This window comes from Harmonia axyridis, chromosome 3 (assembly GCF_914767665.1).
Source record: "Harmonia axyridis chromosome 3, icHarAxyr1.1, whole genome shotgun sequence".
NCBI lineage: Eukaryota > Metazoa > Arthropoda > Insecta > Coleoptera > Coccinellidae > Harmonia > Harmonia axyridis.
The window spans coordinates 19,685,828-19,702,564 of record NC_059503.1 but is presented as its reverse complement, the minus strand read 5'-3'; the positions used below and the strand labels follow the sequence as shown (position 1 = coordinate 19,702,564).

The 16,737-nt window shown below is 30.8% G+C and overlaps 4 protein-coding genes across 5 annotated transcripts; 2 read left to right on the top strand and 2 right to left on the bottom strand.

Annotated features, from left to right (window-relative positions):
• Nucleotides 1-2,041: 2,041 nt before the first annotated feature.
• On the bottom strand, nt 2,042-6,881 carry LOC123675512 (mitochondrial-processing peptidase subunit alpha). The gene is made up of 9 exons (XM_045610873.1): nt 6,677-6,881; nt 6,384-6,616; nt 5,932-6,011; nt 4,026-4,304; nt 3,667-3,951; nt 3,363-3,568; nt 2,638-2,803; nt 2,397-2,529; nt 2,042-2,338 (listed from the first exon to the last, which is right to left on the bottom strand). The coding sequence occupies exons 1-9, from the start codon at nt 6,730-6,732 to the stop codon at nt 2,166-2,168; spliced, it is 1,611 nt and encodes a 536-aa protein (XP_045466829.1). The 5' UTR covers nt 6,733-6,881; the 3' UTR covers nt 2,042-2,165.
• A 318-nt stretch (nt 6,882-7,199) lies between these two features.
• On the top strand, nt 7,200-8,116 carry LOC123675518 (prefoldin subunit 5). Its single transcript, XM_045610882.1, has 4 exons — nt 7,200-7,382; nt 7,442-7,576; nt 7,672-7,746; nt 7,802-8,116. The coding sequence occupies exons 1-4, from the start codon at nt 7,281-7,283 to the stop codon at nt 7,955-7,957; spliced, it is 468 nt and encodes a 155-aa protein (XP_045466838.1). The 5' UTR covers nt 7,200-7,280; the 3' UTR covers nt 7,958-8,116.
• A 210-nt stretch (nt 8,117-8,326) lies between these two features.
• On the bottom strand, nt 8,327-9,828 carry LOC123675519. Its single transcript, XM_045610883.1, has 3 exons — nt 9,643-9,828; nt 9,465-9,585; nt 8,327-8,441 (listed from the first exon to the last, which is right to left on the bottom strand). The coding sequence occupies exons 1-3, from the start codon at nt 9,744-9,746 to the stop codon at nt 8,379-8,381; spliced, it is 288 nt and encodes a 95-aa protein (XP_045466839.1). The 5' UTR covers nt 9,747-9,828; the 3' UTR covers nt 8,327-8,378.
• A 2,617-nt stretch (nt 9,829-12,445) lies between these two features.
• LOC123675514 (aldehyde dehydrogenase, mitochondrial) lies at nt 12,446-16,268 on the top strand. Of its 2 annotated transcripts, XM_045610876.1 has the most exons (12): nt 12,446-12,652; nt 12,707-12,832; nt 13,013-13,117; nt 13,170-13,271; nt 13,373-13,541; nt 13,604-13,908; nt 14,446-14,548; nt 14,663-14,847; nt 14,905-15,069; nt 15,122-15,279; nt 15,336-15,410; nt 16,095-16,268. In XM_045610876.1, the coding sequence occupies exons 2-12, from the start codon at nt 12,791-12,793 to the stop codon at nt 16,162-16,164; spliced, it is 1,479 nt and encodes a 492-aa protein (XP_045466832.1). In that variant the 5' UTR covers nt 12,446-12,652; nt 12,707-12,790; the 3' UTR covers nt 16,165-16,268. The 2 variants fall into 2 exon arrangements, with proteins under 2 accessions (XP_045466832.1, XP_045466831.1); XM_045610875.1 differs by having other exon boundaries at nt 12,446-12,832.
• Nucleotides 16,269-16,737: the final 469 nt, after the last annotated feature.

Here is a 16,737-nt window from a genome sequence, read left to right as displayed (position 1 = left end):
GGACGTTTGGATGACGATTTTTCGCATCGAATTTTCTTCAGCGACAAAGCGCATTTTTCACTCGGTATAACTATGTAAACAAGCAAAATTGTCGCATATAGGATGGTGAAAATCCGAAAATTACTCCTGACAGATGATTACATCCTCAAAAAGTCACTTTATGGTGTGCAATTTGATCTAGTGTAGAGTGATTGGACCGTTTTTCTTGGAAAATGAAGAAAGCAATAGCCAAAAGATTACCGATTTTTTCGCCTGAAATTAATCATATGGAATTGGAACAGATATGGTTCTAGCAAGGTGGTACAACAAGCCTTGCAATACGACCCGTTCTGGCTTTATTGTAAGAAAAATTCCGAGTAATTTCTTGTTTCGTCGATGTGAATTGTCTACCATCAAGATCTTGTGATTTAACGCCTTTGGATTTTTTTGTGGGATTATGCGAAGGATAGTGTTTATGCCGATAATTCTCAGACTATAGACTATCGGAAAACCAACATCCGTCAATTTATGTTTGAGATATTGCCCGAAATGTGGAAGTGAGTCATAGAAAATTATATCACAAGGATTGAGTCCTGTAAGAGATAACGTGGTCAAGGACATTTGAACGATGTTGATTCCTCACGTATTGGCAAAATCCTAGCATTAGGTATATTGAAATAAATTTAGATCGATATTCTAAATGAAAGTGTGTTTGATTTATATTTACTTTTGGTACTACAATTAAATGGATACCCTTTAACTATTTCATTCGACTTCCATACAACGTCCTACGTACAAAGTGGTTACAATATTATATATGCCTATAGGTAGATCTGCTTCTAATGGATAGTTATCTCAAAAGAAAAAGCAACTGATTTATTCTTATTTACTTAGACTAATCAACTTCTATCAGAATCTGAGCGTCTATTACGACTTTAGTACCAAACGAAACATTTCACAACTTTATCTAACTCCTTAAATTGAAGCACCTCCTATAAATTAAATTACTTATATATCCAAATCAATTATTAATAGAACGATTAAATTTAATATTTAGATAAGAATATAGGGTGTTTTTCATGTAGCGGGTCACTGGATTTTGTGGCTTATCTTTTGGAGAATATTGAAAAGTGACCCATCACAATGATAGTATTTTTCCCGGGCTATCCAAATATGTTATCGGAAAAACTATCGAACGAAGGCATAGAAAGTTATTGGGAAAAACCATTTTTCCAAAAAAAAAAGTTTTTTTGCGAATTTCACTGGTTTTCAAAATACGAGGGTCTAGGGACAATTTCTGACCAATTATTTCTTCATTTGAATTCTGGTTCTCTAGAAAACAGAACATTTTTCCTTGCAAAATATACTTCATAATATTTTTTCCAATATTTTCTGAATACCCAATCGATTCTGAATACGAATATGTGAATATAGTGGGAGCTTTTCATTCAAAATCAATTTGGGAAAATTCAGATTTAATATTCGGAAAATATATCCATGCAATAAATATTTGATTATAAAATTTTGAAGTTTTCATTCTCAATTATAAAAAAGCTAAAACCTAAAGCATGAATTTTCATTCAAAGCTCTCAATATGTGTACTCTTGAAGAACTATTTCCAAAATAACACTTTTTCCTTCAAGAGTAAATATATTGAGAGCTTTAAATGAAAATTCAGGCTTTATATTTTAGCTTCTATTATAATCGAGAATGAAAACTTCAAAATTTGACAATCAAATATTTATAGAACTATAAACAACATGGATATATTTTCCGAATATGGAATCTGAATTTTTTCAGGTTGATTTTGAATGGAATTGCTTCAAGTAAATATAAAACAACCATTATATTTACATATTCGGATTTAGAATAGACCATAGATTCAGCGCCGTTAAAAGGATAAGGTGAAAGATTATCTTCATACTATCTTGGTGGGTTGAAAATTAAATTGTATAATTGTGTATCCTTTCTTTTATTTCCCTTATTTGACTTTCGCTGTGTACTACGAGTTAGTAACAGTACCATCAACAAGTTGATGACTGAGAAAAAGTAACAAAATACATCAATGTGAACAGAAGGTTTTATTTAAAACAAACAAAATATAAACAATCATGCCAAAATATATAAATAATACAATTTTTTCGTAAGTTACACAATTAATATTATATTCAAACATCATCACTAACTTATCGGAATAGTGATAACTTCTTATTTGGCATTCTTCCCTCACTGTCTAAAAGACCTGCTTGAATATATTCTAAAGATGGCATTCTTTTCAAATCCCCCCTTGCAGCTACAGAAGGATCAGAAGCAAGAAGTCGTTTGGCAACAGCAATGATATCATCCTTAGTAACTTTTTCTGAAATTAAAAATATGTTACGTTCTATTAGTGTAAATACTATCATTGTGCATCTAACCTATTTGTTGAATGAAATATTCAGGTCTCTTCCTATGTCCACTTGCTAAAACTTGTCTTCCAACATCTTCGAAAATCACTGGTCTTGACTCCAAATTCATCAGTAGCATTGACTGAAGTTGAGTTTTTGCCCTCTGAAAAAAAATGTATATTTTATAACAATACAAGTTAATCTATCTTTTTCATTTGTAAAGGATTTATTGTATAGCTAAATTGAGTTGACATCTGCTATCATAACTCACCCTGAGTTCCTGATCTCCTATTTGACCTGTCATGCTGACTAATTCTTTAACCAAAACTTCAACTAATTCCCGTAAATGTGTAGGAGGAGCACTTGCATGAATACAGAATAAACCAGTATCAGCGTAAGCATGATTATAGGCTGTTGCACTGTACATCCAATGATATCTGAAAATGCAGCCTTAATTTATGCATAGCCAAATAAAATAAAATACATTAATTAACAAATAAGTAATATTTTTTATTTTTAGTGCGATGTTTTAACGGAAATAACATCCATAGAAACTCAAAAAGCTTGAAATGTCATTGCCATTTCAAGAAAAGAATGCTTAAAATAAGCATGAAAATTATCAAAATATAAATTTCTAAAGAATAAAATAATACATCGATTTAGAAAAAAACATAAAGTATGCATAAATGGCATAATTGAATGATATATTTTTCAATATGGTAGGTATTCCCGAAGTTTTTCAGAATCATTATATAATTTTATACAACCAGTGCATAACATATCAATATATAACACCTGGGTTATCACTCTAAAATTTGAAATATCCCTTCGATGATCTTCCAGAAACACATGCATAATTTTATTACCAAGTTGAAGTTTCAAGTTTTAAACATTTTCATTGGATTTCACCCAAGATGTTAAAAACTATATCCAGTTCAAAACAAAAACTATCTAATCTAGTAGATACAAACATTATTCCTTTCCAATGAAACATACCTATTAAGCACATTTGTGTAGAGACGAGTGTACATTCCTTTGCCAGGACCACCAGCGCTGAATGATCCCCCACCTCCCATCATCATATTAAGAACACACATAGCAATGAAATCTTTATCTTGATGAGAACATCCTTCCAGACCAATCATAACATGAGAAAGAACAGGCAAACCAGCAGACGCAAATTGTGGTATATCACATTCTTCCTAAATAAAAAAACTCTTCAGCAATATACCAAATATTCTACATCTTCAAATTAGCTATCATTAAATTGAAAGAATAATATTGTTATATTTATACTAACTGTTACATATCCTCCAGTATATTGGGCTATGCTATCATCAGCACCTATTATGTTCGAAGTTTTGAATAAACCATGTTCCGTTTCCCATATAGGTCTTTGCTCCACAAAATACTTCTGTACAGCATTGCAAAGAGTTTGGTGTTCTACACCAACACCAGCTACAACCATTCTTTTGGGTAAATAATGCTGGCTAAGATAAGTGAATAGAAGTTCCCTATTTATCTTTCCAAGATTTTTTTGTGGGCATAATTTAGGTAATCCTAATGTATTATTTCTGTATGCCGCCTGTGAAAAATATAAATTTTATTTAACTTTTGTTATAAAATATAATAATTATTTTTAAGAATTCTTCATCTTACCACATGTATCATGTCCATAAGTAAAGTCTCTTGTTCTGGTCTCATATTCAAGGTTTCCAATTCAAAATGTATAGACTGTCTGGCACCATCCACTTCTTCTTCTGTAATCAAGGGTCGAAGTGTAGCTTCAGACAATAATTTGATAACCTCATCTAAACCAGATGTATAAGCTGAAGCAGCATATATGAATGTATCTCTGGAAGCTTGACTGTCACAGATCCCACCATGTTTTTCTAATATATTCAACATTTCATCTTTATCGGGACAATTTATTGTAGACTGGAAAAAAGAGGAAAATTCAAGAATTCAGACCCATATTAGAAACATTTTGATTGGTAATTTTTCTATAAGCACTGCATAATCACAGAAAAGGAAAACAGATGTCAAGAATATGAAAAGTTTTTTAAATGGGATTCATTGATTACATTTTAAGCTAATTTACTTCACAGGAAAAAAAATTTACAAAATACCTCATTCATGATAATATACAGTTGAATTTTTGTAATATTTCACTCTTTCAGAACTTTCATTCGACCTGTAGTAATGTATATAACACTTCATTATGAGTAATCAAGATATAGGTTTTAATAAATAGTTATTATAATTAATTATTCATAACATCAACATATCATTAACAACCCATATAATTTTTTATTTTTCTATTCATGAAATATAATAAAAAAAATATCTATAGCAGTCTCATAGTCCATATATTGGATCCAGCAAAATTGTATTCACATTTAACCCTCTCTACACACAATGGGGTCTATTAGACTCCAGCCAATTTAGAAATGCATGCCGATCTTCACATATTTCTGACACAAGCAGGAAACATCTTGTAAATCAGGCATTCTTCTACCACTATCGCATCATTAAATTGCGAAGTGGTTGTGGGTTTTAGTATCTCGGTGACCAGCGATCAAAGAGGTTCTGGGGTTATCTAGACCCCAGTGTGTGTTTTACGTTAGGTTTTTTTACCGTTAGTCTTTTTCATTTCTTGATTTTTGTGATATTCAGGTAAGTTTAAATTCGTATGTTTTCGTGTGATATTTCTGAAGTGAATCGTTTGTTACAGATTAGCGAGAAAAAAGTCCGATAGGGGGAGGTATTGGGTGTTGACAAATGAAGAACACATTGACCTTTGATCTAATTGAGCCATTTCTAAAATGCAGACTGGAAACTACAACGATGAGAAGAGAACTAAAATTTCTCATGAGCAAAATTCTTGACAAAGATATATCACATAGACAAGAAGCTGGGGTTTTGTGACAGATCTTAAGATCGGAAAACAAAGCTGGCTTGCTCAAGTTATCCCGTTCCAATCTGTGATGAGCACAGATCAAAGAATTGTGTAAAGTGTGTTGAATAATCAAGGCTAAAAAAATATTATTCACATTTTCACCTAGCGTAATAATATATGTTAGACTCATATTTTTATTATTATATATATATTATTAATATATAGTATTCGATGTGATATACTGTTCTGTTTTTGGAAATATATGTAATATTGAACATATAATTGTGCTTTAATTGCAAAAACTATATAATCAAATAATCGTATGCAATAATATCAACATTAACGCATTAATTATAACGGGGTCCGATAGACCCCTGTGTGTGTTCTGATGTGTGTGTAGCGAGGGTTAAGATCCATGTCTTAACAATCATAGGTTAATGAATCCCATTTTCATATTAAAACCAGTAAACAATATGACTGCCATTTATGACAAATGATTTCACAAACCACAGGATTAAGATTACCAATCAGATGTAGGATAGGAAAGACCATATAATCCTCATTGAAAAACACATAGAAACAGAGAAAAACAAACAATTTGCTTATGTTAAAGGAAGAATTATGATATGTAACAGAAGAAATTTGAAATTAATAGGTGATACTCACATTAAAAGCTAATTTTTCTAGAAAATGTGATATTCCACTTGGATAATGAACTTCATATCTGGATCCTGAATCTATAATAACTGAAAAGCATTGCTTATTATAAATACTAAATTGAGCAGTAGAGCATACTATTCTTTTCCAAAATAAAATGCCTTGTCTATTGGATTATAAAATATTATTCTGAATTAATCTAACAATCGGTTATAAAATGCTCAATGCTCTTTTATTCTAACTCTCCTAGGCCTCTTTGAGACCTCTCAGAAGCTCAGAGCTTGTTCAAGAATTTTTTTTTAGGTTGTGATGTAAATTTGGAAAAATTCTTTTTGAACTAGAAGTTTCAGAAAGTCAAAACCGATTTCAGTCAATTATTTATGCATTACTTTCCCCTAAGGATTACTCAATATGATGTAAGGTCAATCATGAAGTGTAAAAATTCTTGGATGCCCATTTACCTCCTACAGTACAAAATTCGCCGAATCTGCTTTCAGAAGCTACAGTGAGTCCATTTGAAAGCACAGTAACCTGTGTTTTCTGTTGTCCTTCTTTAAGGTTTGAATATATAGCTTTTGGTAAATTAGGAACAGGTTGATCCATTGGGGGCATATCTGTTACTTTTTTCTTGGATGGCTCATTAACGAAAGCCCAATCTGAATACTTTTGCATTATCATTTGAGATTGCCATAATCTAAAATGCAGGTTATTGGGAATTAATTCAAATCAAACCGCAGCATAAAAAGCGACTTACTGATTTTTACATTGCCCAATACCCTTTGTAAGTTCGGAAAAAGCTCTAAGTGCCATGACAAAATGGTTTATTTGAAATATCTTGAATAAAATTAAATCAAACAAGTTTTAAATGGGGTCCAAACCCCGTCGAGATCCTTGAGGTAATTCTAATATCAAAAATTTTGACAGATTCATGGAACTATCTTCAAAAATACAATTCACAGAAGTCCACCATTTAGTTGTAGATTCATAGAAATATATAATTTTATTATGTATTTTTTATATATATTTATATTTTATGAACTCTAAAAGACCTCTTTCAGAAGTTTTTTAGAGTTCGTTGCATATATTATCACAGTCTAGAAACAGGTTTCTATACTGTGATACTGTTTATACTGTTTACCATGTTTATTTATGTTGAATAAACATTATTATTATTATTATTTATACTGTGATACTGATGTTATCTTATTTGATTGAAACCATAGAGATTTGAGATACTCAAAAAATATCACAATAATCTTTGGTTATAGCAATTGTCATTTTCACATATTTGTCATTGCTTTGACATATTCAGCACGTTTCTGGATCATTATAAATACAATAATTTATAATATTAAAAAATGGCACAAATATCTGCAGTTCCACAACCGCATATGCAACAGATTGATCTTACTACTCTGAATATCCAGCAATTATCCACATTGAAATCTCAACTAGATGGCGTACGTAATGTACTACATACATTTAAATATCCTCCAAATTGTACTGTATCATATTTCAGGAGCTGAATTTATTTCAAGATTCTTTAGGTTCCCTTAAAATAGCACAGACCAAATTTCAAAACTCTGGAGAAACACTCGCACAAATAAATCTAGAGAATGAAGGCAAAGAGATTCTTGTTCCCTTAACTGGATCAGTATCCTTTATTTGTTATATTTTAATATGATTTGATTGCATTTCTTTGTACAGCCTCCAAAATTCAAAGAATTTCTTCCTTAACATTTTTTAAAGATGTATGTTCCTGGAAAATTATTTGATACTAATTCTGTTCTAATCGATATAGGAACTAGGTATTATGTGGAGAAGGTATTTAAGCTAATGATACAATCTGTTCCATATCATAATGCGATATATTTTTTAGGATTTGGAAGCTGCAAAGGATTATTTCAAAAGAAAAACACAATTTGTCACAGAACAGATGGAAAAAATTCAAGTTTTAGGTTTTGAAAAGAGCAAAATCCGAGATGCTATTGTTGAAATATTAGAGCTCAAAATAACGCAGCAAAAAAGCTCATGATACTGTTGATTGTGTTCATTTAGATTTCTTTTTTAAATTTATTTTCATTTTAATATGGTTCTTGAACTTGATCCCTTCTTTTTTAATTAAAATTATGCAGTTTATGCTTATCTAACTTATTTCCTATTATATGAACTATGTAATAAAAAATTAATTGACGCAGCAGTGTTAAGAATATTTCCTCTGTTTCTCTTATTTATTAAAAGAATTCAATGAGTTCTGACCTAGACGGCTTAACATTTTAAAATGTGATTTTCTTGTATCTTTTAAAGACTTAAAATAATAAATCTTTTTCGTACTAAATTCTTCACGAGCACCATTTATTGGTATGTTCTTATCTAAGGAGATTTTGAAATTGAGACAACTATAAAAATAACACTATTTATATTTAAATTGCTAGATAATTATATATCCATTCAGATTAGGCAGGTATACCAAGCTCTTCATCAGTCCATTCTTTGGGATTGGGGTAAACATAATGTCCCTGCAAATAAGAATTTTCAGAAAATGTTATAAATTGGCAATTATTTGAATTTAAAATATTGCAGTTTATTGGTTGAATAAAATGAGTAATGAATTAGTTCCTGCTTGTAACTAGAATTTGATGCTTAGTATGATATATCATGAGCTCCTTGCTCTGATTTGTTACTACATGAGACAAATGACTGAATAATTATTACTGAACTCAAAATTAAGCGAAGAAACCAAAATTACATACAATATGAAGGTAGTTTTTTGAGAAGCAGAATAAAGAAATCAAATAGCTAGCTAGCCTACACACTGCTACAATAGTCATCTTATTTCAAGTAAATTCATTTTATACACAACAGTATGAGTAAAAGACAAAGCAGTAAAAAACTCATAGGAATCAATTCAAATCAATATTTCTGATGCGATATTCTACTATTGATTTCAATATATCAGATTTCGTTCAAAACATACATAAACAAGGTGTATCAGTTTTAATCGTTAAAAATTCAATGGGATATTTTCTTTGTTGTCCTTATTTGGAAAAATTTATATTATACATTATTATACCTCTGTCTTGATCCCTAAGAGAGATACAGGATGTTGAAGTTTACAAGAAAAAATCATTTTTATGCAATAGCTTGAATTCAAAAGAAATTTTGCATGCCTACCCTACTCCCTAAGGGCTATTTTATGAAGATATTTTCGATTTTCGGGGAACACCAGTGGCGTGCAATTCGGTCACATCTCAAGTATTTCGAAGAAAAAAGTATACCGTTGTTTTTTTGAAGGAATGAATGAAGCAATATCAAACTGCTTGTTCAATTTTGAGTATGATTTGCTTTTACAGAATAAAATTTGAAATTCCAGATCCAGAGATGATTAGCCTTTTCGAAAGACGTGCTAACTTGAAATATTTCAAGATATCTCTCCCAGATATTACCGAGGAGAATATCCCATTAAATTTTTAACGATTGAAACTGATACACCCTGTATATGCTCTGTAATATCAATATAACAGATTTCGTTCAAAACATACATATATATGCTCTGGTTCAGTCCACAAATGCCAAAGAAACCACCACCAAGCCAATCCCATGCCAAGTTCTGCTCCAAATTCTAGCTTTGGATTAGCTGGAGCTCCAGCACGATAATACCAACTGAAAATTTATATTATATAACTAGATATAGATGTTCGATTACTTAAATTTAATCACTTGTGTGAATGTCTGGTAACTTGCTGTACTTTATTCCTCAAAACAATGTTATTTGATAATAATTTAGCTGCTTTTAATGCAGGCATCGCCCTAGAGACAATCATTTTTGTTATTTATATGAATATATATTTTTTTTCTATCAATCACTTTCTAGAGAAATCCAATGCGTCAAATGTCACATTGTCACACACCACAGATTACGGATAACCGTAATCTGTGTCACACACTGTCAATTAGTTAGATTCTTAGAACATAGAATACCAGGAAGGAGCATAAGGCGATTTTCCTTTGTAAAAACTGGTGAACGGAAATCCGCCATTACAGGCTTTCCGAAATTCTTTACTTGAGAATTCTCATTTCACCCATAGACCTAATATCATGTTAGGTCTATGATTTCACCTTATTATTTCGTGCTGTCAAAGTTAACCAACAAATCCCATAGGGTCATAGGCGTATCATAGGGAAAGACAAGTGTTTCTTTTTGTTACCTATTACATTTTTCAAGTTCATTATTTCTTCATTTTCATCATATTACAAGCTAGTTGCATTATTCTGTAAATAAATATTGATTATAAGACATCAAAAATGAAATAATTATTAGTGTGAGTATTTTATTTTCACGATTTTAATTTTTTTCTACTCTAGGTGAAAGCAGGAGAACGGCATGGATCCATTTTATAAATGAGCCTGAATTTATTTATGCTCTCGTCATTAAAGTGAGACTACATCCCAATGTTGTGCCAACAATTGTAGTAGATCGTTCAAAATATGTAAGTAAATTATATTGACAACCATTTTCCACATTATATAATGGTTGCACAGTTTCATCAATTTTTGTACAACTTTTCATTTCAAGATTCAATATTTTGTTGTTTTTTATTCTGTCCGCTTAAGAATATTTCTTTATTTATAATTAAATTTGATAACCAAAAATATACATTTTTCTAAAACCTAAATGGTTCATTTTCGACAAAAAATTATAAAGCAATAGAGTGACCAGACCCTCGAAATGTGTGGAAAGTGCTCTAATGAATCATTATTATGTTTATTCAATTGCTGGAGCTTCAGATATTGCTGGACCTTCATCTACATCCTAGCCTTCATATATGCCCAGATCAGTTAGAGTTAGAAATCAAACCCCTTCACCTCATGATGACTTACCTCCAATAAAATCGGAAGACACCTCGTGAAAGGGTATTGAAACAAAGGATTGAGAAGCTAGAGCAAAGGGAAATTTTGCATCGCAGAAAAATCAAACACCTGCAGAAGATTAATTGGCCAATAAAACACAAATTGGTCAAGTCCAAATCTTTACCACAGAAAGAAATGCACATCCAACAAAAATCTCAAAATTACTTATTCGATAGTTGACCTCCGAGTTAAAGAATTTACTCATTATATCAGCTAAATTTGTTAATCAATTAATTATACCGAGTACATACTTATTAAGGATGATTGTAATTGCTCAATTTTCAATTTGTCAATTAAAATTATTTTTATTATTATTATGCTTCATTTATCTATGCCGTTCCTTTATAGTTATTTATGCAACAAGTGCAAAAAGTGAATGTTTATTGCACTCGACGGAAAATTGTCCGACGAGGCCGTTAGGCTGAGTTGGACAACACGTCGAGTGCAATAAACAATTTTTGCACGAGTTGCATACAACATTTTTTCTACGTTCATGCAAAAAGCAAAAAATGTATGTATCATGAGGTGTGGTCATAGTACAGACAGTTTGCTCTATGGAGGTAGACGGTTGCAAATTGGATCAGTTTTGATTAAGGAGTTATTCTCGGGGAAGCATTGTTTGTTTATCTCTGGCTGCTAACATTAATACAAAATAATATGAAATATGTAACTGTTTTAAACGTATTGCCAATCTCACAGCATATCTGATAAATATGTAGTGAGTTTGATTGAACGTTTTTGTTTGTCATGATGACAGCACGTTGAAGTAGAATGACAGATGAGTGCAATAAAAACTTTATTGCACTAGTGCAATAAAGAACTTCTTTTTCCACTAAATATAGTTCAATATAGTTTTGCTTTTTGCATGAATGTAGAAAAATTCTTTTACTTCAATTCCAAGTTGTCCTTGAGAAAACTATAAATAAGATAAAACTTCAAAATTTAATATAGAATCGTATATGTGAAGTTTGAAAAAACCCATATCAACCAGATTTATTCATTATTCCATTATAGTACATAATTACTGAAATATTTTTAATTATTCAATTTGTTAATAAAATTTACCTCTTAATTTATATGTGCCCCTATATTTGCTAGCTTCCAACTATATTTTCTAATGAAATTATTAATTTTCACCGAAATGTATTATTTTGGAAAGAATGAAATTTTTATCCTACTACGCCACTGCTAATCGGAAACGTCAGTCGGCCATATTCACAAACCCTTTTGTTCATCAGTTTTGGGACATTATGCTCCCTCCTGTTATTCTATAATTTAAGAATGTGTTCTTAACTTCTCAAAGATAACTAACATCAAGATTCATATGATATGTACTATAGCAAAAATTTAATATTTATTAAACATTAATACTTCTTGCGTTTCAAATAGTTTTGTTAGGGCTTGTTTTATATATGTACTTGCTCTGGTTGACTACGTATTTTATTGTTTTCTCTTATATTTTCAAGGATATAACAATCGACAGATTTATAAAATAAATGTTCATCTATTTTAACATGTCTAAACTGTCTTGTAGTAAAATATATAAAGTCTCAGTTTTGAGCAGTTTAAACTGAATAAAGAATGATTAATAGGTAGTATTTTGATCATTTTACAACCTCAAATTAGTTTTATATCTGAAATGCTCATTCATATTTTGTTTAATTTCTGTTCACTCGTCGGAAATATCGCAGAGAAGTTATTTACTTGATAATAAAAATATATAGGCACCTTACAATCGTCAGTTATCAAATGTTTTAATCTGGCTATTGTGAATATTATCGTTTTCAATGTTTTCATTGTGAATGAATAAAGATAAGCGGTAGGTAGAAGTAGAAGGTACTTATACTTCGTTAAAAAATTTCGTGTTTTTTAGTGGGGGAGATCAGTTTATTTAAGCAAGTTGCGCATTTCGAACATATTTTAACGAACAGTGTTCTCGTAAATTTCTACTTCAACAATGGATACTTTGCAACAACTTCCCAAAATTCAATATACTAAGGTAAATACAGGAATGATTTCCCTTTTCAATAATAATAAATAATAATATGATATTGTGATATTTCAAATATGCGGTCTCGATTATTTCAAGAATCAGAGTGATCCCAATTAGGTATTTTAAATTTTGTCAGACTCTACGGGATAAGGGAGTTAAAACTACTTAATATTCTTATTTTCACAGATTTTCATCAATAACAAATTTGTTGATTCAGTTAACAAAAAAACTTTTCCAACTCTGAATCCTGCAACAGGAGAAACAATAGCTGATATTGCTGAAGGTGAAAAGGTGATATTATAATTCATTTACTATTAGATGCTCATACCTATAATACTTCTAGGAAGATATTGATATTGCAGTACAAGCTGCTAAAACAGCATTCTCCAGAAAATCAGAATGGAGAAAGATGGCACCTTCAGAAAGGATGAAACTGCTCAATAAAGTGAGCATTCTATTATTTTGCATTTCACATTCTTCACTGAAAATATTTCCCCCAAATTTAACCAGTTTTTATCGATGCATCTCAGTGACACCTTTCTTTAGTTAGCAGATCTAATTGAGCAAAATACAACTGAATTGGCTGCTTTGGAATCTCTAGATAATGGAAAACCTTACAAAAATTCACTCATTGGGGATATTCCTGGAGTGGTATCAGTTTTCAGGTATTATGCTGGACTGTGTGATAAATATTTTGGAAAAACATATCCTGTGGGTAAGAAATATTGAAAATGATTTTTTTCTTGGCAAGTAACTTTATTTATTTATTTATTTTAGATGGTGATTTCCTTTGCGTCTCTAGAAAAGAACCCATAGGAGTAGTTGGTCAGATAATTCCTTGGAACTATCCTTTAATGATGCTTGCGTGGAAATGGGGCCCAGCTTTAGCTGCCGGATGCACTCTTGTCTTGAAACCTGCAGAACAAACTCCTCTAACTGCCTTATATGCAGCTGCTTTATCTAAAGAAGCTGGATTTCCCAAAGGTGTTATCAATGTTGTACCAGGATATGGACCAACAGCTGGAGCTGCTTTGGCATTACATCCAGATGTTTCAAAAGTTGCTTTCACTGGTTCTACCGAGGTATGTTATCTGTAAAGTTCTTATAAAAATAAAATTTTCTAGATTATTAGTGAATCTTTCAAAAATTAGAATTCAGTGCAATGAAGGGGTGATTTGAATTATCAATTTAGTTTCCTTTCATTAATTGTAACAAATTTTTGTTGAACTTTTCAATAGTAAGAAGAATCTAATATTACATAAAGGTAAAGATTTTGTCCACTCGGAAAGTTCTTTTGAAAGTTTGAGCTGAGTTTTCAATATATCTCAATAACTTCCATTTTTCTTCATTGGTTTTTGATCTGACCTTTATGTGAATTTGAGTGCTATTTTTGATGATGTATTAATATTTCACCAAATACGTGTAAAACACAGATAATTACTTCAAGAATACTTTCCAAAAAAATTAATTAATTCAGGGTTAAATATATTTCAACAAAACCTGGAATTTTTTTTTCTATAAAGAAAGCTCTCTAGTTAAAATTATATTGGTAAGACTATTATTTTATGTGCTTGGTTGAGATATATTGTTGTGATATTATAAAGATCTTGTTTTTTCAGATTGGTAGAAAAATGTTATCATACTCTGCTCAATCAAATTTGAAAAAAGTATCCCTTGAACTTGGAGGAAAGAGTCCTCTTGTAGTATTTGATGATGTTGATGGTGAGTTCATATGGGATACCCAAAAATTTTGAGCTATTTTTTTTTTTGAAAATTTTCAATATTGAATAAGAAGAAAATCATTCGATAGTTATTGACCTAATTTGTCTTTTATAGTTGATGAGGCAGTAAAAATTGCTCATGATGCTCTTTTTTCTAATCATGGCCAAAATTGCTGCGCTGGTTCAAGAACATTTGTGCAAGCTGAGATTTATGATGAATTTGTTAGAAAAGCAAGTGAATTAGCCAAGAAAAAGAAAGTTGGAAATCCTTTCAAGGAAGATACTGAACAGGGACCACAGGTAAATTATGTAGACAAATTGAAGCCTAAATATTCAAATTACATTCTTTAATTCTAGGTGGATCAAATGTCCATCAATAAAATAATAGATCTCATAAACTCTGGGGTAAAAGAGGGTGCAAAATTACAGACTGGTGGAAAGAGAATTGGTAATGAGGGATATTTTGTGGAACCTACAGTGTTTTCTGATGTTAAAGACAACATGAGAATTGCTAAAGAAGAGGTAACAATTTTAAATCCTAATGATAATGTTATACCTACTGAATTGTCTACAGATTTTTGGACCTGTCCAATCGATTTTGAAATTTGAAACTATGGATGAAGTTATTGATAGGGCTAATAATACAGAATATGGATTAGCTGCTGGGGTAATCACAAAAGACATCAATAGAGCTTTTGAATTTTCTCAGGCGGTGAGAGCTGGCTCTGTTTGGTATGTGAAATTATTTTAAATTCACTGTGATTGTAAATAATTTTTTTTATTTATAGGATAAATACTTACAATGCTGTAACACCTCAAGCTCCATTTGGTGGGTATAAGATGTCAGGAATAGGGAGAGAATTGTAAGTATGAAGAAAAGCAAATAGCAAACTTTATCTTTGTCATTCAAAGTTGAATAATAACATGTTCTAAACAAAGTGATCAGGAAAAACAGACATTTATTTTGAATAATTATTTGTATAACTGTAAGGAACAACTGTATTACCAAGACTGAAATACTGTAGTTTTCAGTGACTTTTCCAGTTCATGTTTGATGGTATTAGTTGAAGGGCTATGTTTATGGCAATTGGTCATCTTTCAACTTTATATGAAGAGTGCCATATATTTTTCATGTCTAGGTTTATGTGTTTTACCTTACTTCGTACCTTGTGTAATATACAGTTAATATTCTCTGTATACTATCAGTATTGAATTCTGAAAATTTTCTCTAGAAGGAATTTCAATATTAAGTTTGAAGTAATTATATCTCATTTAAATTAATTTGAAGATTAATTGATAAGAGTAGTTTTTCCTCCACGATTTCGTATAGGGGGCATAGTCAAAAATGCATGTTGATTTTGATAGAAAGTTTTTTTCTTCAATGGGGTATCGGGCATGTCCAGGGGGGTATCGGTCATGCCCCCCGGGTAGGCGCATTGAACCATTTCCATAGTCTTAATATACTATGACCAGTTTTTGTTGGGTTCTTTATTATATATTCTAAATACTTTATTTGATTTGTATTTCATAACATTAATAATTTTTAGGGGACCTGATTCATTGGAAGGATATTTGGAGACAAAAACAATTAATATGAGTGTACCTTGTACTCATTGAGTTTTTTGGAGTTAGTTATGTATAATAAGAAAGTTGTTTATTATATAAAATATTCTAGTTTATTGTTTTGTTTTCACTTTAAATATATTTACATAACTATTGAATATTTTCTTATTCAATGTAAAATGAGTTCTTATTATAGGATTGTAGATGTATTGTAGCCTCTTGTTTACTTAAGTACATATCAGTTATTCAGATGACTTTTCCTATCTATTAAGGATTTCGTCTTAAATCTACCACCCATCCTGTAATCCCAGGATATATTTCATACCACAAATTTCAATTGTTTTTTTGAAGAAAATATGGTGATTAACCTTTTTGTCAAAAATATTCAGAAATGATGAATAAGAACAATATTTAGAATCTTAGAATATAGATAGATATAACATTCTAAGATTTAGAATATAGTTTGTAGTGACTCGGTCTGCTCATAGGTGGCGATATGAGCCATATAGCGCCGTCAGTGAGCAGACACAGTCACTACAAGTTTTTATTCATTATTTCAAGATGAACTCTGTCAAGAAAAGACCAAGAAACAATCAAATTCAGTTTTAGAAAAAAACCATAGACATA